Source organism: Octodon degus, unplaced genomic scaffold (genome assembly GCF_000260255.1).
Source record: "Octodon degus isolate 3935 unplaced genomic scaffold, OctDeg1.0 scaffold00038, whole genome shotgun sequence".
Lineage (NCBI taxonomy): Eukaryota > Metazoa > Chordata > Mammalia > Rodentia > Octodontidae > Octodon > Octodon degus.
The window spans coordinates 5,550,831-5,573,559 of NW_004524614.1; the positions used below are offsets into that span (position 1 = coordinate 5,550,831).

A 22,729-nucleotide genomic window follows, 5' to 3' on the forward strand; every position below is an offset into this window, starting at 1 on the left:
TTTTAAGGGAAGAGTCTACAGTGTGTTCAGAGTCTCACTACTAGATCAGACTCTTAGTGATCTGCCTGTTTACAGCTTCCCAAGAGCTTGGATTAAAGATGCACACCACCACACCCAGTCTTAATCCCCGTCTCAGTGCGCCCCGGGGGCAGGGCCTGCATGGTAGGCCTGGGGATCGAACCCCAGCCCCTGCGCCTGCTTGCAGGAGCTTTAATCCACTGAGCTATTTGGCCAGACCTTGCATTTCATAAAAACGTAGGTGCGTGTTTTTATAGAAAATGGTCTGGCCTACTTAACTATTACCTAACAAACTGTGTCAGAATATATTAATTTCTCAGTTCAGTAATGTAAAAAATCTGAACATGGTCCCCCAAAATGGGAGAGATTTTATCAATCTTTCAAAGAAGTCTCCCCAAATTTTATGCTACTGTTTTCTATTCCTAATCCTGAGAAGCTACATTGAATGTTGCTGACAAGATCTCTATAAAAGCCATCCACATAAATTTCCTATGACTCAGCCTTTTGCTTTAATTTAAAACACACAATGAAATGTTTGATAGCAATTATAGGAGACAGTTAATTCATTAGAAACAATTACTCATCAGATTCACTTGTATTACTATGGAGAATGGAAAAAGGAAAATCTCACAAAGCATAGGAAAGTGGGAAAGAGGCATTTGGCACACGAACTCATGCTCTATTCTCAGGACTTTGTATGAAATATTAATAAGGGTTGTTGTCCTAACATTCACATTGGGCAGCATGCACTTCCTTGTCCAGTAATTATATAACAGAATGCAAGAAGTTTCTCATTAGTAAGTGAACATTCACTTTTGGCTCGTGATGAAAGCCTCTTGTATAAGATGGCCACATTTATTTGGCTCTGTTCAAACTCCAAGTCTTGCTAAAGTGGTAAGTTGTCTTCTCTAAACTCCTTACTTTCATTCAAGGTCTGGTTTGTACAAATTAAAATTCCCTACAGTGTACATGCCTTGAGCCTGCATAACTATGTACACACTGAGCAGATACAAACTATAAATACATTTATGAAGAACATTATGGTAAATATTAAAGTATTAAAATAAGTCATTTCCCAAAGAAAAGATCTTAACTTACTGTTTCTCTTAGCCATGTAACCTATTTTACTCTCAGGAAATGCTGACTTTTTCAATGTAGAGGTTAGAACTTTCATTTTGTAAATAGAAAACAAAATACAGGACATAAAATTATTATAGCATAAAAATAACAGTCATTTATGATGGCAGTCAATTAAATTTGGTTCCTTGAGTACATTTCTAATTAACTACCATTAACAACTGTTTTGGTTTTGTGCTGTTAATTTTACATACCCTGCTGATGCACAAAGCTCTGGCTCCTCCAAATCATTTATGCCCCACACATCCCTAATGATTATGGGCTTTGCTTGCCAATTTGTGGATGCAAACAATAGCGAGATGCAATTAGCCAAGCCCCTCTTGGAGTTCCTAGAGGCCTCCACCTTGCCTAGCTTTTGTGGGCCAAACCTCCTTCAATAGAAGCAAAGAGCAAAATGCACTTAGTGCTAAGTGCTGACCCCTCTTGGACACCCCTGTAGGGATCTACTGCTGGGGAAAACCAAGAGTGTTTCAGAAATGTGACATCCAATTGGCATCCAGTATGGCAGGGAATATAATTTCCATTTAACTTCTCAAGTATGGAGTTATTTTAGATTCCAGATCTGACCTACTTTAGAGTTTTAGAAAGACCTCTTTGAGGGTCAGTGTTTATGTAGTGGGATTTTATTAGAAAACCAACCATTTTAGCAAATAAAATAGTGAAGATTGCTTGTATCCCCCTCAGTATCTCAGGAATTAAGAAACCAACACTGTTTTTCACATCCTGAAGGAGCTTATTGGCAAAAGACCAAATGAAGCAAGCAAAGTTTTAGAGCCAACCGGGCAGAGGACAGAGCCTTTAATGGATTCAAGCTGACAGAGTGTGTCCAGGTTGGCACTGAAGAAAATAACCTGTTGAAACCACTGATGGAAGGGCTGATACATTTTTTTAATCCTTTTTTCCCCCTGGTGCTGGACATAGAAGAAACCCAGGGCCTCACACATGCTAGGCAAATGCTTTACCACTGAGTCACACTCCAGCCCTGAAATTTTATCCTACTTGGTAATTATTAACATTATAATTGCTAAGTCAATTCTGTATCACAGAATATTGAATATAAGGTCTTTCTTGTAAGTATTCTACTTTTATAAACTCAAGTATTCATTAATTTGACATTAACCCTTAAAGTTAATGGTCAAATTGCTCTATAAATTATAAGAAGCAGAAGAGAAGTAGCAGTATGTAACTACTGGGAAACTATTTCAAGCTTATAAAAAGGACAAAATGTAATATTCAGTGATTTCCTCACTTAACTCTTTCATGGCTGTAATTTAGAGGAAAGGGGAAGCCTGGAAGTTGCCATTTACAGAAGGGGAAATGGAAGCCCAGATTAAATAACTGGACAAGGTCACAGAGAAGTCAGGGGCATGCCGAGAATAGAACCTATTTCCTTGATTCCCAGGTCTCTAACCCTGAGCCTGCATAATAGACATCAAACAGGTACATATATTACTCCAATAAGTAATCATCAAATAGGTGTGATTAAAAATGTAATTAGAAATAAATGCTAGCAACAGATGTTTATGTTTTACACAATGTTGGCACCTAGTAAATATTTAGGTGGTGAAGAAATGGTTGACATTATGCACTAAGACTGAATACTATCACCGGGGCTGCCGTGCCAGCCCCACGTACCCCCGCCCCCAGATGGCAACTGAGACTGGGCGTGGTGGCACACACGCCTGAAATCTTAGCCTTGGGAGGCTGTAAACAAGTGGATCACTATGAATGTGATCTAGTAGTGAGACCCTGAAAACCCTGCAGGGCCTTCCCTAAAAATACCAAAAAAAAAATAAAAAATAAAAAATAAAAAACAAAAAAACAAAAAACAAAAAACAAAAAGAAAAGAAAAAAGACTCAGTATAACCAGTGTGAAAAATTGGTCTATACAAAATGAACATATTAATGCAATGAAGGTAGCACAGATTTTTCCTTAAAAAATTTTATTGGCCATCACAGCTGATAAAAAAATAAAAAGTTTCATGGTACCTAATATGATTTTCCATTAGAAGAGCCTTTGCAACTATATTGTAATTGATCGGTGTTGGGAAATTATGCTATGTGACAAGTGGAAGGGGAGAGAGAATTAAAGCAGCCTGTGTTCTAAGAATGCTTGCTCTCAAAACAAAACTATAGCCATTGCAGGTGGCAGGCATTGAGCTTTCCAGTACTGAAGATCACAACACATTCAACCTTTGAAAAATAACCCTGAATTTTTTTAAAAAGAAAAGAAACAATCCCCTAACCACCAGGTAGCTCTGGATACACTGGGATAGGCGTCTTGAACTACTGGAGAGTGCCAGCAAGCATGAGCCTTCCAAAGCCCATCGCCATCTAGTGTTTGAGAGCTTAAAGGCCAGTTCAGGCCTAGCACGCTGCAGTCAGTTATGCATGGCCATCTATTTGACTCTCAATCACACAAAAATAAAAGCAATCTCAACATCTCAGATTCTTCCTGAGAAAACTGAACTGGTAACTTGGAGCACAAACAAATGACTATCCATTCTCCATACTCTTTGGGGATCCTTAAATGTCTAGGAAGAGGGCCAGGGAGACAGTTCAGTAGGATAAGTGCTTGCCTGGCAAGTGCAAGGTTCTGAATTCTATCACTGGTATCACAAAAAAACAAAAACAAAAACAAACAAAAAAAAATCTAGGGAGAGACACCTGCCATCCAGTCCTGTGTTGTCAATTGTTCCTTTAAAGGCTAACCTCCCTGCCCTAGTCAATCTTCTCTACATAATTCTTTCAGCATTGTAGCAAAGATCGCCTACGAGATCAAGAGTAGCTCATGGCTCTGGAGAATTAATAGTCCGACTTGACTTTGTTCTTCAAAATGCGGGGGATTAGTCAAGCCAAAGACAGCTGTCCCACATACCACTCTGCCCCACCCAGCCTTAATCAACTAGGGCAAAACCACTTCCTCCCATGGCTGGAAACATGAATGGAAGGGCCATGTGACCTGCGAGAGTTACTTCATTCTCCCTTTTCACCCTTCTACTTATTCTTTTATTTTTGCCTAATTCTTCTATAGTTCCTTAATTTTCTTCTTCTTCTGAGAAAGCTCTAAGTTATGTCTTCCTTGATTCTACAGGGTTTCTCCCTCAAACACACCAGATTTCTATTTTTAAAGAAGGGCAACATTTTCCTTTTCACAATTTCTCTTCATTTCAGAAATCTTTGCTATGATTTTATTGTTGTGAAGCTCATGCTGTAAGGAAATTTCCTTTCAAGTTCTTGGGTCTTACTTAAAACACACAGTCTCTCAATCAACAATTAGAATTTGCATTTCTACAGCACTGTCTGCTTTTGCAGATACATTGCCTCATTTAATAACATCTTCTCTGTATAAAGTGTGCTAATTACCTTCGTTTTCTATGACCAGAAGCTGTAGAGTACAGACATGTGAAAGGTACCACAAGCTTAACACCCCTATGCCTGCTGCCTAGGTTTGTGCCTGGCTAATACAGAGCGAGTTTACCAGTATCTTTTTTTAATTTGAAATACATTTAATTAATTAATTTATTTATTTATTTTTTCATAATTTTATTGAGAAACAAATAGCAATGAGACAGTTTCAAATCAAATTGGTAGGACAGTTTCAATAATTAACACATTGCATACTCTCTTCCTAGTGGTTATTTGTTGTACAAGATGCAGACATGATATCCTATTTACAAACACTATTAGAACAAATCCCTCTATTCATTGAATTAAGAGAATGTAGCTAAATATCTATCCTAACCATTTTGAATACACAGACACAAAATGGTCATTCATCTGTAACCCCTTTTTTTGCTTAGTTCGGTCATTTAAATATTATAGGTGTGTTAATTCAGCAAAATATTCCAAAATAGTCCAGTAGTCCATAATAGTATTGGGTCTTCTGCTTGACTGGCAATGTCAGAAGTTGTTGACCTGAGTCCCCTACAGCTCAACATAGCAACATGACTTTACTTCTTATACTTCGTTTTTATACTTTTCTGCTGGATGGTTAAGACCAAGGTAAAGCAAGACCTATGCAACAGGAGGGTTGTAGCTTTTGTATCTGATAAGGTCAGTGAAATCCCCTCAGGATTTATCCTGAAACCCTGTACTTCAGTTTGTAGATCCTTTGTCAGTGTCAGCCATGTGGATGAGTCATGGTCAATGCTTGGCCAATGTGTTCTCTCCATGTGACTCTTCTTAGGCACACTCTACATCATCGACCGCTTTCCTCTTTGGCCCCATAATCTCCTTGATCACAAAATTTGGGACACTACTGAGTTACATGACATTACAGTACAAGTTCTCATATGTCCTGAGTCTTAATTGACCTTGGAAGGCTAGGGTACCAGTATCTATTTAGAGGTCTCTATAAGAAAAACTCAAAACTTCCTCCCACTCCATGTTGATAATTTAGTATTATTAAACACTGCAAAGAAATATCCTGCTTCTCTTACCACCTTACCATCCAAGTATGCAGAAATGTAAAAGGGAGAAATTCTGCTTTATTTATTTTTGGTTTATTAGCTGTATAAGTTTAAATAGCCATCCTTTTTCCTCTTATTCCTAATGTTTCTTTTAAAATGTTAATTGTCCATACTAATGGGCAACTATGTGATATTTCAATATGTGTATGTATTGTGTAATATTTAAATCTGTTTAGATTTATTTATCTCCCTAGACATTTATTATTTCTTTCTTTTTTTTTTGGTGGTACCAGGGATTGAACTCAGGACCTTACACTTGCCAGGCAAGCGCTTATTCCACTGAGCTATCTCCATGGCCCCATTTATCATTTCTTATGGTAAGAACATTCAATAGCCTTTCTTATAGCTTTTTGAGACATACAGTACCTAATTGTAATCTTGAGTCATTTTATTATGCAATACTACAGTGTAACTTCTTACTAATGTTTCATAAGAACAAATTATAGGCAGAAGAAAACCCAGAGTATTACTCAGTGAAAACATGGCTTATTTGCATAAGATATTTTACTACTTTTTTTTAAGTAGGAAGTTTCTAGCTGAGCAGTTGCTCTGATGGTTTCAACACATACTTACATAGTTACTGTATTGTAGGAGATGACAGAATTTAAGTCTGAACCTCTTCTCATACTAACTTAGATATATAAACTAGTTGACCATATTAAGGCAGTTACTAATTTTGGGTAACTGGTTTTATATAGTCTAGCCTCAAAACTAAACTACTGCTTTGGTGTGGCCACCTATAGATGTGCCTCAATTTTTCATTTTTTTATTTTGTATTTAAGACAGAGTCTACAGGGTCTCACTACATAGATCAGACTCATAGCGATTCTCCTGTTTTGAGCCTCCCAAGTGCTGGGATTACAGGTGTGTGCCACCATACACAGCCTTGATTGCTCGCTCAGTGTGTCCCGGGGTAGGGGGTTAACAGCTTTACTTAGTTATTTTTAATTTTTTTGCATGTTAGCACAATGGATGCCTACCTGAAACTATCAAAATAAATACAAAATCTCCGTACATAACATTATGTTTTGGGTGAAATATCCACAATGGTAAAGAAGATAGCCAAGATCTGCAAGTCCTCTATATTTCTATTCTTAGAAAAAGACATTCAACAAGCCAGACATGTGGAAATAACTACTTCTTAGAAATTCCATAACTCACCAGTAACTTTCCACTATCAGTATATTACACCCTGCACAAGGATTAAGACACAGATGAAGAGTTGAAACTGAGAGAAGAATTTAAAGCACCAAACAGGCACTTCTGTTTGTGCTAGAAGTATGTTTTGTTCACTTAAAAAAAAATCAGACTAGTTGTTTAAAATAGTTATCCTTTCAAATATTCTTAAAGTTAAAAGCAATAAAAGAAATATTTGACAAAATAATAATTCTTACAGTTTCAGTAATAACTGATTGGTGTAGCTATTGATTCTATTCATGTTCTGCTAACTAGCTCTCCTGAACCATCACTGGCGCCATCCCTCTAGACTAAACAAAGAGGAAAAAGCGCACAGTGTCCAGCCACCAAGGCATGCAAGGAAATGCTGCAGATGTATAGAGGCTACAGATGTATTCAGTCAGCAGATACACACTGGACATCTACTGGTAACAGACTCTGCCCAGCCCTGAATATACAGAGCAGGTAGCTCACAGATGAGCATACAGAAGAATGGTACGAGCAACACAATTTTCATGCTGGGAGGAAGACATGAGTCTGAATGGAGAAATTATGAAGCTTCTCAGAGAGTGATGTGTGAACTGAGCCTGGAGTTTGACAAAGGGGGACATCTTACGAAGAGACAATAGGTGGAAGCTCATTGCAAATAGATGGAAAAGCATCAGTAAAGCCCCCAAGATATAACATAGTGATTGCTAGTGTTGGGAAGGACTTGGATTATCCAATGAAAAATGGGAAGATCAGTGTAACTAACAAATTGGTATAGCTAAAGTCTGAAGATACTCAACTGGGAAACAAGCACTGAGGTCTCAGCCTGAGTGACAGTTCATGTTTCTGTGTTTCATGTCCCAGCATGGCACACTAGAAAGAAAAACGATGCAATAGGGAGCCAGTGGAGGGAATCTTCAGGAAGGAGGAGTAACTGTTGCCTACCTGTTTCCAACATAGGCAAAGTCTTTGCCCCAAGTGCACTGCATGTTCTGTCTGTAAACTCCTACGTGGATCTGTTACAGAATCTTAGTACATGGTAGCAAAAAATATTTGAAAATAATCCCAAAACCTAACTCACCCTACCTTTCTTCAGAATAGCTGTGCTTGCAGGGATACCAGAACCATTGCACTATGGGCTGAGGGATTCCGTAGACGGTACAGGTCAGGATTTGCCTGGTGCCCAGTGTGTAGAGAATGGGATCTGGAAACGACACAGCCTTTTCATAAATCTGAGGTTTCTCTGGAAAGAGAAGAAGAACAGGATGAAAGTCAAGAGCTGTTCTGACTTTGTCTTAAACCTCACATGAAGACCACAGTCTCACTGGTTTTGGTATCAGGGAAACAAAAGCATAAATAAGCTTTCTTGTCAAGAAAATACCCGTTTTTAAATCTAAAAGTATATTGAGAACATTAATGATTTGATTCTATGGTGTGTACACTATGATTACAGTAACAACTGTGTTGCCTGTGAAGACAAACAAACATGAAATAGTAGTGGTTTTTAAAATAATTATTTAAAACTTTGCTTTCCTTGACATTGCCATACTGACTTTTGTGGGTCTTTTTGGCGCAATTCTGAGGCTTGACCCAAGGGCCTCAGGCATACTGGGCAAGTTCTCTACCACTGAACTACATCTCCAAACCCTTACAGTGACTCTTAAATTGACCAATTTTCATTAATTTTCCCCTTACTAGAACCCAAAGAGCATAAGAACCATAAGCTCACCATTTACAATTAGAGTGGCAGTGAAGTTTTCAGACACATTGAACTGCTTTATGCTCAGCAGGATCATATAATTCCCAGCATCCTCTGCAGTTACGTCTTTGATAATTAATGAGTAGCCACGAGTCACATAGCGAGCAGATTTCTTTGTTGCAGGTGACCCGTCTTTCAGCCTGTTGTTAAAAACATGATCAGTAAGTCACTGCCTGTGCTTCTTCAGGGTCACAGCAACTCAGTCTGTGAGCTTGCAAGTCACTTCTAACCCTTTGATCAGCAGCACTGAATTTTAAAATGTGAGCAATAATATTTAAGAAAAAGCAGATATGGTATTTAGACTGTTTACTGCTTCCTATTTTTTGGCAAAGAAGAAGTAAACCAAGAGAAGAAAGAAAAGTGGTGACTTAATGTACCCAGGGAATGTCAGGGTGACTTAATTGTAAACTTAGAGGTACAGGCTCTAGTTCCATCGAAATATTTTTCAGTTTCCCATGAGGTTCCATAAGCACTTCAAGAGCCATTGTAAGTCACACCAACTAGATCTCCTCTCCAGATAAAAATAAAAATAGACCCTCCTATTGTGGTTTCATGTGGAGTTCTTATTAGTTATATAAATGGTCACACCAGTTGTCCCTTTCATAGTAAAACTTTAGTGAAATCAAGATATTTTCCCAGAGGGAGAACTGCTGAGGTTCTCCCTCTGGGAAAATATCTTGATTTCACTTAAGTTTTGTTTTCTGCTGAGGCACAAAATTAAAACTATAGACTTAAAACAATTTAAAAACCTTTTAAATATAGAATCAATGCCCTGATATCATTGAGTTGCATATAGAAGTGACAGGAGGCTTCCCGAGTAAGTGCTGCTACATGGGTGACTTGGCCAGTGTGAGCCGTAGAGGCTACAGCTTCTCAAAGATCTTTTTGACTGTAAAATTCTGTGGTTTGATTTCAGTGCACAATTCTTCACATGGGTGGTTTTGATCTGGTAAGAATTTACTGTGTTCTCTAAAGAGATAAAATAATGTAAATGCTATCAGTTCATCGTCGTGCCTGTACTACAAATAAATCCCATTCCTGATGAGTCTCAGTTCCAAAGCAGTTAAAATGGTGATGATCTACTTTGTGATTACAAGTAGCATTTCAGTGTTAACTTGAATTACTTCCTATTAACTGGGCAGCATTTCTGAAAGTGGGCTGGATACTTTTGAGTAGACTTTGCTACTTGGTTATTGAACAAATCAGCATTAACAGATGAAAGTAGACTCATCCTGAAAGAGTGAATGTACCTTCTGGCCATTAAATTTATAATTTACTATTAACCTTTTTAGATATTATGAAAGAAAAATAGGCCCTTTCCTCTCTGATGGCAGGAAGGCATTGAACAGAGTTTAATTTTTCTCTTTTGTTGTCTATTAAGTGTTTGAGAAAACTAGAAGAAAACACTCCAGCAATAGGATAGTGAAGACTCAGTAAGCTTTGGCTGAAGAAATTCCAAAAAGACACCAATGCTGTATTGGATGGATTATTTTCCTAATCAGTGTGTGTGTGTGTGTGTGTGTGTGTGTGTGTGTGTATAACCTTTCTTTAAATGTAATGACTGAGGCTAAGGTTATTGTCATTTAAAAGTAATTTAACAAAATGACTTAGCTTGTAAACAGATTACATTGTTTTAGATCAGATGTTGTACTAATTTTTTTTAAGTGGGTTAAGGAGTTTCTGAATATACAAACTTCAAGCTAAAAAAACTGTAATTAGTTCGAGTAGGTTCACTTGTCTACTCCCACAACTGAATAAGTCTTGTCTCCACTAATGTTTAATTTTAAAACAAGACTGGAACTTTCAACATAGCTGTATATAAAAGAATTATTTTCAGCATCCTCATTACAAGCGACCACTTCTTCAGGGTTAATAGAGCATGTTACACATTCGAGATGCTTCCTAGTTATTGCCTCGCACGCTCCATTCAAAGAGTGCTGACATCATAGGAAGGTTTGGAGATGCAGAAATTCAGTGTTGGCAGGGGACAGACTAAGCTGAAACGAGCACTTACTGAAAAAAATAAGGAACCAACTCATCTCATCTAGATGCATTATTTCCCTCCCCCACCTAGCCGTCACCATCAGGAAATCAACACAGCCCAGCTCTCCGGCATTGCCCAAGCAACTTCTCTTGAGTTTCCTTAGGAACTTAAGTCATTGAGCTCTTGTATCTTCTACTTATAAAACATATTTTAAACAGCTTTGAAAATGACTGTCGTCCTACCATACAACTTCTGGTGGAGGAAAGGCCTTCACTTTCAGAGACAGCTGGTAGGACTGTTGGCCAGCTGTAGCCTCGTACACGTGGCTTTCCCGATGTTTCACAGTGATGAATGCCTTTTCTTTCAAAGGAGAAGTGATAAGAACATTAGAATAGAATATGTAAACAAAACTTCACTGCCTCATTAAGGGAGGGTGCATTCAATGGTGAAATAGTCCTGAATTTTGATGGGAGCCTATCTGTGAGCCTAAATGTCGATCAATGAATAGCATGCTTTAAGAACACCTAAATCGGTGAAATGCTTTCAAATCAAAAGGTAGCAAAGACATAAATCATGGCAGGCCAATAGAGAACATTTGAAATAAATATTTCACAATGACAACAAAAATGAGTCTATGTTTCTAAAAGAGCTACCTGGCTAAGAAGAGTGAGATGAGAGAAAGTCGCTATGGACCCGACTAATCTGATATCACAAGTAACTTAGAGACAGCAGAGAGGAAGCAAAAGGCTTCTGAACAGCACCATGGTTTTTGTTCTTTGTCCTGTTTTTTTTTTTTTTTTTTCAATAATGGAGATATATACAATTTTTAGCATTTTATTTATATAATTTGCACCTTGGAATTAAACAATATAGAATTCCATGATAATAAAATCAGGGGTAAAATAATATTAATTCTAAAATTATTATTTCTAAATAATTTTTCATGTTATGTTTATATTTCTTGACATTTAAAGTAGTGCTTAAAAACTTTCTCAGGTGATAAAGGTAAAATATCATTTTTTTCTTTGGTTTATATGGAACAGTGAGGAATCTCATAAATATGTTCTCAACTATTAAGCATAACCTTCTGAAGAAATACTGTCCGAGTGTTAAAGATCACTAAGTGTCACTGCTTTTTTCACAGTGGGGAGGGGGGACTCCAGCAAAGCTGTCTTCATAAATGACAGTGTAACTACTGGCCCCAATATTGACTATTTATAGAACCCAGAGTCTATGACTAGAAAACATGGCGTGATTAGCAACACTGAAGTATTCCTTACCAAATACATTCACAGAGATGTTAGCAGATTTGAACGATGGTCCACTCTGCGCCTGACAGGTATAAAACCCCTTGTCAGTTTTCTTTGCTTTGGCAATAGTAAGAACACTGTAGAACATGTTGGTAAAGGTATCGCTTCGGTAAAATCGTTGCTTTATAGAAGCTCTGTTATCTACCTAGAAAGAAAAATGTATGACAAATGTAAATGAAGTAATTGTTCTTAAAGTTATAGCATTTTAGTGTTTCTAAGGTCATTAGTTTGACAACTACTTCTTTAAAATTTTTTTTCTTATGCTAAAAAGCTTATCAAACCTACTTAGAGCAAAATATTTGGACATTACGTCTTTGTCTAGATGTACTTCAGCTTTGTAGCAGAATAACCTTTATTTGCCACTGTATTTCTTCTGATGGATATATGTTATCTGAATTTTTTCACAACCATTTAGGCAAATTGGCAGGATTACTGCTCTTTGGCCAATGAAACTAAAGTGAAACGGACATTGGCCTAAGTAGTCTCAGAACCCAGGTATGCTGAGAATGAATCTAGGGTTCTTCTAGCATACCTACCTCGAAAGAGTGGCCTGTTCTCTAGCCATAGATATGCAAGATAATTGTTTTGATACCTGGCTTAGTGACAGTGTTTCTCTTAATAAATCAGCATATGAATTTCCTTTGCTGCTGCTGCCTGACCAGCTGGAGTAATATATGTAATATTTCTCTTTCCATTGCTTCATTATTTGAGCCATTCCTGGCAATTTCTGCTAAGGTGTCATACTTGCTGTTGGGTATGCAAGCTCTTGGAGAAGTTTAGTCCTTATCTGAGGGTTGGTTACCAGTCTATTCAGGAAAGACCTAGAGAAAGCTCAAGGCTTAGTAAATGAGCTGGACACAGGGACCCATTCCCATAGTGAAAAGGTGAAACCACACTGCCTTCTCCTTAACTGTCCATTTTATCATACACAATGTGTCATTTCTTCCTTTCAGTGTGTTCCCATATGTTTGGTAGCAGGTCACGGAAACAAGACTTGGGAGCAGCTTAGACTTATCTTTGGATTTTGGAGTTAGGTCTTCCCTTTTTCATTTTTAATAAATTTCACCCACCTATGTTTTTAATTCCCTGGTGGCACTGACAATTTAGGCCCTTTTCTTTAGTCTCAGCAGTAACCAGAGAGAAAAATCAGCTATTGCCATTAAAGATCATTGAATTAGTTTAACATGATAGGCTGAGACCTTCGGCAACCTGTATGGGTGCTACTTCTCCCTGTGTGAATGAACTCTTTTCTTCCCATGTTTGAGGAACACTAGGACTGTTTCTGGCTTAGAAAACAATTTATCCCATGTTTTAGGGTTGCTTTGCCCAATACTACAGCTACCAGCCACATCTAGCTATTTAAATTAAAATTAACCAAAATTTAAAATTCATTTCCTCAGTCAAGTTGGCCATATTTCAAATATTCATTTTCCATATGTAGCTAGTACTTACTTTATTATATTTGCATCACAAAATGTTCTATTGAACAGTAGCATCTTAGGAAACTATTTGCATTTAATAAATGTACTACATGTGCCATTATTTATAGCAACATCATTAACAGGATAAAAGCTTCTGTCTTTCTCATATTTACTGAGAATGTCTGATTTCTATTGCAACCCAAGATATATTATAATGAGTCAGCATTTTTATTTAAATAAAACAATGCAATTTCCTAGAAAACAGCTTATAATGGATAGGTCTTTGTATCCCTCCTTACAGGGTACATATTAAATTTTTGTGCTGTTAAGTTATTCAATTTACTTGGCAAGAAATGTCAATGACAATAGCTTGGGATTGATGCATTAATCTTTTGCACATTATTTAATCGTACATTCACTTGGTGATTTGGCAATTTGAAAAACATTAAATTACTGTATTTGGAATATGCCACATAAGTCATAATGACACTCAAGAAATAGCACCTATCTGCTGTCAGAATTTTTTTTAACAGTTTACCATCATTTCTCAATCTATGTACTTTAAAAAAATAATCAGTTTGTGAAGATGTTTGATTTGAATAAGAGAATCTGATCAGTTTTCATTCTTCTCATTTTTCTCTTCTCATTTTGCTGCAGTATCTTTTCCAAACTTGCCCTAATAAGGAGCTGTCTCCCAGTTCCTTGAATGAATGTTTTAACAAAGACATCTTTCTGAAAAGTTGTTATTACAAAAGACAGTCCCTGCCTGGCATGTAGTGATAAATTTCTCTCATCTCTAAATCGTAAAGTATTGTTTCCAAAGATGAAACAATCCCTTTTCCCACCCAGAATCATACAATAGAAACAGCAGCCTACACACTTCAGAATAAAACATTCAGACATCAAAAGACAGTATCTGTGTCTGTCACATTCACGAAATGCCAGGCCAGGAAAGCACTCTACCCAAAACTGAAACTTTCTTATTGATAAGCACAGCCACAGGAGCCAGAACTTTGTGGGATTTTCCTCATCTCTAAAACTCAGCAGGGTTTCACTTGTTAGAAGGCTACATAATGCTCTGCCAAACAAGTAGAAAAATGGGTCACTCACTTTATGGGGGTAATCCCAGATTATCTGAACTCTTGTGTTCAAGGCGGTCATGACTGTACAGTTGAGAGTAAGAGTATGATTGCTGAGCAGTTTCACTGGGTTTCCTGGGCCCACTTGGATACTTATGATTTTATTGTCTACAAGTGTAAGAGAGAAAACATTTTAAACACCACAAATTCATTGGCAAACAAGCACGAAGCATTTAGACTCAACCTCATGCCTTTGGACTGCCACTTACCTATCCGATGTGTGAGATAGTTTGAAACAAACACAGTTCCATTGCTTCTTGTTTCACACGACAGAAACCCTATTTCTCTGTATGTTGCATGTGGTATTACGAAACCCTTCCTACTGTCCCAGATTATTCTTTTTCCATCAGAGATTATAGCATCAAATGGAACCTGAAAAGGAAGAGACACACTTTAACAAAATCGTGTTAGTGTTACAACAATGCTGCTTCACTGATCATTAGAGCAAACATAATTTTCACTTTAGTAGTACAGGTAAAAACACTAGTCTTCCTCAATGGTTCTTTCATTTTCTTTGCATATAATAAGATATATTTCTCATGATAAATTATAATCATTATGGTAACTTATTATCAGCCTTGGCAGTAAGCTGCACTCATTGGGAACCAAACTAGCTATCATGTCAGACTTCTTCTGGGAGTCGGCCATTCTTTGGCCTCTGGGAATCTTCTGGGTAAACTGGACAGTGAGCATGTTTCCCGCTGGGGCTACCAGGCCATCCTGTGTGTCTTCATCACCTAGAGCTTTTCATAAGCCATCATCTACCTTCCCATTTTGCATGACTTACTAAAGTGGGAGCTGTCTATCAGTAATGCCAGATCCCCCATGATTCCTAACAGGGGCATGGCACTGCTAGGGCTGTCACTCTGAGAATCCTGCTGTCTACAGGGATGCCATCAGCTCTGCCTTGGAGAGGGGAAGCTCTGGAGGCCAAGATACTGTTGTGAATGAAACACCTTCACTTAGGAGCATTCTCAAGCGCGGTGACGGCACCCTGAAGAATGCATGAGTTACTTTTCTCTTTGTACATTCTTTCAAAATCTAGGATGTTTCTTTTTCTTTTTGTCATGTGACGGATGGAACTCAACCCTCACACTTACTAGGCAGGAGTTCCACCATTCAGCTATACTCCCAGTGTGTAGGACTTAAGTGAAAATTAGTGTAAACATTCCACCTTAAGATTTAACTTTATCAAAGGTCTTTGCTCCATGACTGGCAAAGCCAAATTCCCCAGATGCCAGGTTGCCAGTCCACGTTGACAGATATACTCTCACTCCTGCTTGCCCAGTAGATTATAAAGGAAATGTCCAACATCCACTAAGATGTTTGAAATCCTTTTCAAGAATTACCTACATCTCTCTCTTCACTTACTTATTCATAAATGAAGTTGTCTATCTAGATTTGTAACACTGTGGCAGAAACTTCCAGTGCAAAGGTCATTTGTGCCTCTCTTCCAGTTAAGTGTGCCCGTATTGTTATCTGTTACCAGTGCTGCTTAGGTTTAGGCTAATTATATCCTGTTTACCAAGAACTGAAAGCAAGCAAGGATTCCTTTCATGTTTTAGTAAATCAATATTCCACCTGTTAGCTTAGGAACGTTTGTATTCAATGGGAGAAAAGAACCTTCTTTTCTAATTTGGCAAAGTGAAGGGGAAAACTCAAAAAAATGTAAGTCAGGAATCAAAACCTATAATATTTTAAAAGTCAGCAAAAATATGCATGTGTCAAACCTAAAAGAAATGTTCAATGATACATTTCCTCAACACAACTTAAAGATATTAACACTTCCTTCCAAGTCTTTTTTTTTTTTTTCCACTCTGATCCATCCACTCCCATCATAAGTACTGCTCCATTGACAAAGTAACTTCACTTTTAGCTGACAAGCACAAAAACATAATCAGTGAGGGCCATGGCTGCGCGTGTCATAGAGGCAGGGAGACTGCATCCTCAAGACAAGGTTCCCAGAGGGAGGGCCATCTCCAGCTGGCAGTGGTTCCACCAGAGTAAGCATGGGGAAAGGAGAGGGAAGGGACAGCAGGTTAGAAGAAACATGACAATGAAAAAAAAAAAATGTTCATTTCATGCCAGTACAAATAATAGGTTAGGATGTTTTCAGGATCTAAGTCAAAACCAAACGTCCTGTTAGGATTTTATTCTTTTCTTGTCCTCATTTTAAAAAATCATGCTGTAGAGGTTAGGCAATAAAACAGAGCAATTGTGGAATGCTCCTGTGACAGAATTCCCTATGCTGCAATTGTGGAATGCTCCTGTGACAGAAAGCCTGCCTGCAACAGGACTTACATAAAAGAGTTTCCCTGTCTCCATGGTTTTCCATGTTAATCAGGTAGCAATTATTACCTCCAATTAAGAGGAGTAATATGATGGCGTTGAAAATGTGACTTGCTAGCAAACCAAGAAATGAGTTAAATAAATACTACTAGTAACAGACCCTGGAATGAGGCTTGTCACAGAGCAGATGCTAATCTAAGCGCTTCCCATACTGCCTCATCTGGCCTTCCAGAGGCCATGTGAGGTGGTACAATTGTGATCACCCCATTTCTCATATTGGGGGAAGGAGGTTGAGAAGAGTTGGGTTACTTATTGGTTTGCCAAGCGGTAATGGCAATGTGATGAGAATCCAGAGAGTGTGACAGCAACCTCTGCTCTGAACCACTCTGGCCTTCCTCTTGTACAGGCTGAACCCCTGAGGAAGGGGATAAGGAACAAAGACTGGAAAGTCATGGCTGTACTGCCCAGTAGGCCAGAAGTCCCCCAGGCCCTGAGAACCTCACTGTGTTCTTGATCAGTTGAGCTTAACTCCTCTGGTGGCTCCTGCTGATATCCAATGATTTTATATTTTTCTTTTCTTTTCTTTTCGTTCTTTCTTTCTTTTCTTTTTTTTTTTTTTTTTTTTTTTTTTTGGTGGAACCAGGGATTGAACTCAGGCCCTTGTGCTTGCCAGGCAAGTGCTTATTCCACTGAGCCATCTCCCCGCCCCCCCCCTTTTTGTGATTTTATATTTTTCTAACAATGGCTCACAGATGTGATATAGTTGGAAGCCTGTCCCTAATGGGTTATGTGGTAGGCTTAAGTCAAATGAACAGCACAAGAGAGTGATGCAAAGGAGGAGGACACGGTGACATCGCATCACACTTCAGGACTGTGGGTGCGACATGAGAACCATAGTTCAGACTTTCCCCACTTCACTGTCGCCACTCACTTCTTTAGTACCTGCTTTGTGGCCACAGGTGCTAGATTTGGGAGTTTTGTCTCAAAATTCTAAGCTTTCAGAATTTAGTTCAATTCTCTACATCGGGAATTTTTATTCATTCTTCATCCTAAACAGATGTCATGGCAATATCTCTGATCCCAGCACTTGGGTGGATGAGGCCAAGCATTGCAACAAATTGGAGGCCAGCCTGAACTACACGGTGAGACCCCATCAGAGAAGCAAACAAACAAGTTTTTGTCCCAGTACATTGTGCATGCCCAGCAGGAGTGCATGGTTTTGCCACCAGGAATTTCCCAACTCAAACAAGAGATGATGGCTCCTACGCACAAAGCAAGTGCATCTCAGTGCCTGGAGAGCAGATAGTTCTGCCTTCAGCGACAGTTTGGACAAGCCATTCTGCCAAGTTATTAGTTTGTATAAGCAGCAAAATTCACTTTTCTCACATTTTCAGGCACTTGGATTAGTGGCAATACACACAGATGTTCATGATTTTAGATATTCCTATAGATTGATGCTTACAACTAAATTCCATTTCGTTCTATTGAAATAGAGTACACGCATGGCTACGATTTCTAGTACTTCTCCACTGTCATAGAAGGATGTTATGGAGAAGTCCACCGAGAAGCCCACAGGTCCGTGAGGAAAGTATTCCGGGAGACAAGGTGGTTAAATCGTTATCTTCATCAGCAGTAAGAACGTTCTGCAATGAGCACTGATAAAGTTTACCTTTTTAAGAGTAACAGTGAGGTCAGGTGATGAAACTCGGCAGGGAATGATGAGCTTCTCTCCTTCCACCATTTGTATTACTTTAGGTGTTTCAGGGAACATCTCTATGAAAGGTTTGCCTATATCTGGGTGAGAAAAAAAATTAAGACTACGTAAATGATTGAGATACAAACATGTAGACTATAGCTGGTGAGGTCATCCAGGCACTACCCCATCATCCCCTTCAAGGACATTCACAGTCATCTCTGAATTTGACTCCCTATGTTTCTGCTTGGAAAAAGGAATTTTAATAAAATCCCCTTTCTTACTTAGTTCTTGGCCTTCAGTGGGCCTGCCCTCGTACTCTACTAGCAGCTGGCATATGCAGTACCACTGAGAGCAAAAGAAGATATTCTGTGTAAACTTCTTAACCACAGCTATGCTGAGGCCTCCAGGAAACACCATTCATTGCCTTTGTAACACCTCAAAGACCACGGCTGCAGTGAACAGAGTCAATTCTATTTGGAGAGTTAGTGACACTGCAAAAGGGCAGCAAGTTAGAGAGAAGATGAGCATTTGAATAACAGGTTCTCTAGAGCTTTCCTGGTAGACTATTATAAATAAGAATAGTCCCCTGGGCTGCTTAGGGGAAGGGCAAAAAGCAGAGGAGTCAGAGTTGAGAATTTCATGTGTACTGTAGGTCTGTTTTACTATGCACTGCTTATCTACTAAGAGCAAAAACAAAGTATGTATAAAAGCTAACAAAGGGGTCTGGAAAGGGCTTTCAATAATCACTACAAGTTTTCCTTTTAAAGTATGGTATTTGGCCTCTCTCAGAGGCAAGGAAAATTCAAACAGCCTGCTCTGCTTCCCTTAGGAACCAGAGTGAACATCACAACCTGGTAGTAACCCTCCCACTGCCTACCCTGGCTCCCAAGAATCCGTGGATGTCCTTAGGCAGCCCATCTCTTCAAGAGTCACTGTGTCCTGAACCATTCCACTTCCCCCAGCCCCAGCCTTACATGCCCAGAATAAGTTCTGGGTGAACTCTGTCCATCTTGACCAGAAATAACCAAACAGCACCCGCACCTCCACTTGCTGATCCTCTCTCAGATCTGTAGGTAAGGAAGCTCATTCTGGATGCCAAGTGGAAAATAAATTATTGAAAGGAAAAGCAGTCAGCAGGCAATGGTTGCCTAGGTGGTGCCTTATCCCAATTATTAAAACTTGGGTTGTACCCATCAGCACCGCCCCCAACAGAAGAGCGAAGCCCAAATTTCCTTATACTTCAAATGTGGCCTGATTTGGAAATAGCATTGTTGCTAAGTAGAGTGGGTCATGATTGACATATGCACAGGAAGAAAACCACGTGAAGACAAAAGCCAACATTTCTGTGACATTTACAAGTCAAGGAATTCCGGAGATTTCAGGGAACCTCCAGAAGACCGTAAGAGACACAAACAGACTCAAAGAGGCTTGGTCTTGGAAAAGCCTTGATTTCCAACAGTGGCATAGAAAAAAAAAAAAAAAAAAGACTGGAAACAAATACACTAACATGTTAACAAGGATTAGCTTTGGGTGGTAACTTCATGAGCTATTTTCTAATTTACCTTCTTTTTAAAATTTCAAACAGGAAAAAGATAATAAACCAAGTTTCAAAACAGATTAGTAATCTACGTTCTTGAAGTTGTCAGTTTTTCTAGAATGATCATGTCATTTTATAATAATTTTAATTATTAAAGTTCAATCTCAAATTATAAAGCGCCATTCATTTTAACTTGAGGAAAACTATATGTTGCATTTGATTTACTTTAGTTTTAATCCTCTATCATAAGATACTAACTGTTTCAATTAATAAAGTTGTATGTTTATTAGGAATTCCCAATAGATGTAGAACATATGCAAAGCAGAAGAGTTAATTAAATGGAAACAAGGATTCCTTCTCAGCATTAAATTCCTCTTCCAAATAAAGTTGCTAAGCTACACATTCAGGTAGAGACTATTGGGATTTTTCATCTCTTTCTTTCCTCCTGTGAGCATACACTTTTGTGCATTTTGTGAACTCCGAGGTAAACACAAACACCACAAAATAGTTTAAACCGTATAACTAGTCTGTACATCCTTTATGTTTAACTTACTGTATCCTTAACGTAACCATTTCCAAAAAGGATACTGGCATGAAAGTTCCTACAGGACAGGGTGAACATCAGGCTAGTCATTTCTAGGCTACTAAAATGCCAGTTTCAAATGAAAATAGAAAAGGCTAATTTAATATGTCTTTGGGTGTCTTCCATTTGTCTTTTTGGATCCCCAAACACTTGAATTTACTACAACTCTGAAAGGCCTCTGAAAGTTAATTCCAATTTCAGTACTGACACTACTACCACTCTATTCAAAGCTGTCAGAACATGTCAATGATTTGTGTCCATTCAAATACAATTTAAAGTATATTCTTTGTATGACCATCAATAGTCACGTAAACCTACTGCATTTGTAAATGAACTTATGACTGGAGGTACCCATGTGCGTGTGCACACACACAGTGTTCTCTGAGCTTATTAATAGTATATTTCCTCTGCAATTTGCTTTAAGGAAGGACTAAGAATAAACTTGCCTGACATAATACAAACAAATTTTGTTTTGTAGGACCATCTTCGTCGATACAGACGAGGTCATGGTTCCATTAATATCACCAGTAAAGCCACTTACTACTCCCATAGGATGCATTTGTCTCTGTCACAAAATTAAAAATGACTCCTAAACACAGCCAGCACCGCAGAGGGGTTTCCTGCAACCAAATTGGCTGCTTTTTCAAGAAGTAAGGAAGAGCTGCTCCACAAGCCTGCAGCTCAGACGGCCCCGAGGACTTGTGCCAGCACACAGCTACAGGAAGGTCACATCACCCTCTCCTCGCTGAACTCTGGGAGCTCAGAGCAGTGACAGAAAACTGGCAGCAGATATGAGGTTTTCTCACTGGAGGAGAGTATAGAGGCTTTCACTTGTCCCTTGTCTTATTCATTTCAATTAACATTATGGTCCCAAGGTGTATCGATTTTCCTACAAATGATTCAAGTTTATCCTTCTTTATGATGGACTAGTACTCCACTGTGTATAAATATATTTACTTTATTCATTCATCTGTTGATGGACATACAGGCCACTTCAAGAGTGAGCTATTATGAATTGTGCTGCTATAAACATGGATGCTCATGTATCACTGTAATGTAACATTTTTAACTCTTCTAGGGAGATACCTGCAAGTAGACTAGGTAAATCACATTGAATTTCTAGTTTAGTTTATTGAAGAACCTTCATACTGATCTATATAATGGTCATACCAGTTTATACTACTGTTAACAATTTAGAAGGGAGCCCTTTTCTCTACAGCCTTACCAGCATTTGTTATTGTTTGATTTCTTTAAATGATGTTAGTCATTCTTTCTGGATCTAGCATTTCAGCTTTTTTAATTTGCATTTTTCTAATGGGTAGAGCTCCTGAACATTTTTCCTGTGTTTGTTGGTCCTGTGTGCTTCTTCTGCGAAGCATCTACTTGCTTAAGTTACTCATGCTTTAATTGGACTTTTAATCAGACTTTTTATTTGGAGGAATTTAGATTTTTAGATTTTTTTTTTAGTTTTTTTATATATTCTAGATACGCAAGGGGTAGCTGACAATTTTTTTCCATTCTCTAGATTGTCTCTTCACTCTATTGTTTGTTTCCTTTGCTGGCAGAGCTTTTTAATTTGACATGGTGCCATCTATTGATTGTCGATGCTATTTCTTGTGTAGTTGGGTTTCTATTTAGAAAGTCCTTGCCTGCATTTATGTTCTCAAAAGTTTTTCCTATTTTGCCTTCCAGCAGATTAAGTAGTTTTGGTTTTAATTTTAAAGGAGAATGTGATTTTGCATTTGCTAAAGAAATGGAGAGGTCAAAAACCTCATGAACTCATTCCAGGAAGACAACCCCATCTAGATATGAGAATTTTTATGTCACACAGACCTTCTTGTAGTGAGTCAGACTTAGTGCTTAAGGATAGTTTGGTGATTGGGGAAATATTTCATTTCAAGTGGACAGAAAAGGAAGAGACAAGTTGTTCAATGACTTTCACTGTCTATCAAAGCTTTGTTAATTCAAAAGAGAAATTTGGAGCAATCAGAAGAAAGAAATAGTGACTGTGCTAACCTCAGACAAAACAGACTTAGAATGAAACAAGAAGGGTTGGGGAGATAGCTCAGTAGAAGAAGCACTTGCCTGGCAAGCTCAGGGTCGTGAGTTCAATCCCCAGAACCACCAAAAAAAAAAAAAAAAAAAGAATGAAACAAGAAACAAAAAAGAAAGATTTATTAATGAAAGGGTCAATTCATCAGGACAGTACAATTATAAACA

General features: G+C 38.3%; 1 protein-coding gene across 3 annotated transcripts in view; it reads right to left on the reverse strand.

The window, feature by feature from the left end:
- The window catches only part of Flt1 (fms related tyrosine kinase 1), a 199,401-nt gene that overhangs the window by 128,899 nt on the left and 47,773 nt on the right, over positions 1–22,729 (reverse strand). For 2 of the 3 annotated variants that reach the window (XM_023715111.1, XM_023715114.1), the window contains exons 4-10: positions 18,363–18,487; positions 14,614–14,776; positions 14,376–14,512; positions 11,815–11,989; positions 10,777–10,894; positions 8,521–8,690; positions 7,878–8,034 (exon numbers count right to left, since the gene is read on the reverse strand). In XM_023715111.1, the coding sequence (XP_023570879.1) occupies positions 7,878–8,034; positions 8,521–8,690; positions 10,777–10,894; positions 11,815–11,989; positions 14,376–14,512; positions 14,614–14,776; positions 18,363–18,487 (1,045 nt within the window). The remainder of the gene's footprint in view (positions 1–7,877; positions 8,035–8,520; positions 8,691–10,776; positions 10,895–11,814; positions 11,990–14,375; positions 14,513–14,613; positions 14,777–18,362; positions 18,488–22,729) is intronic. The other variant, XM_023715112.1, reaches the window with a different exon arrangement.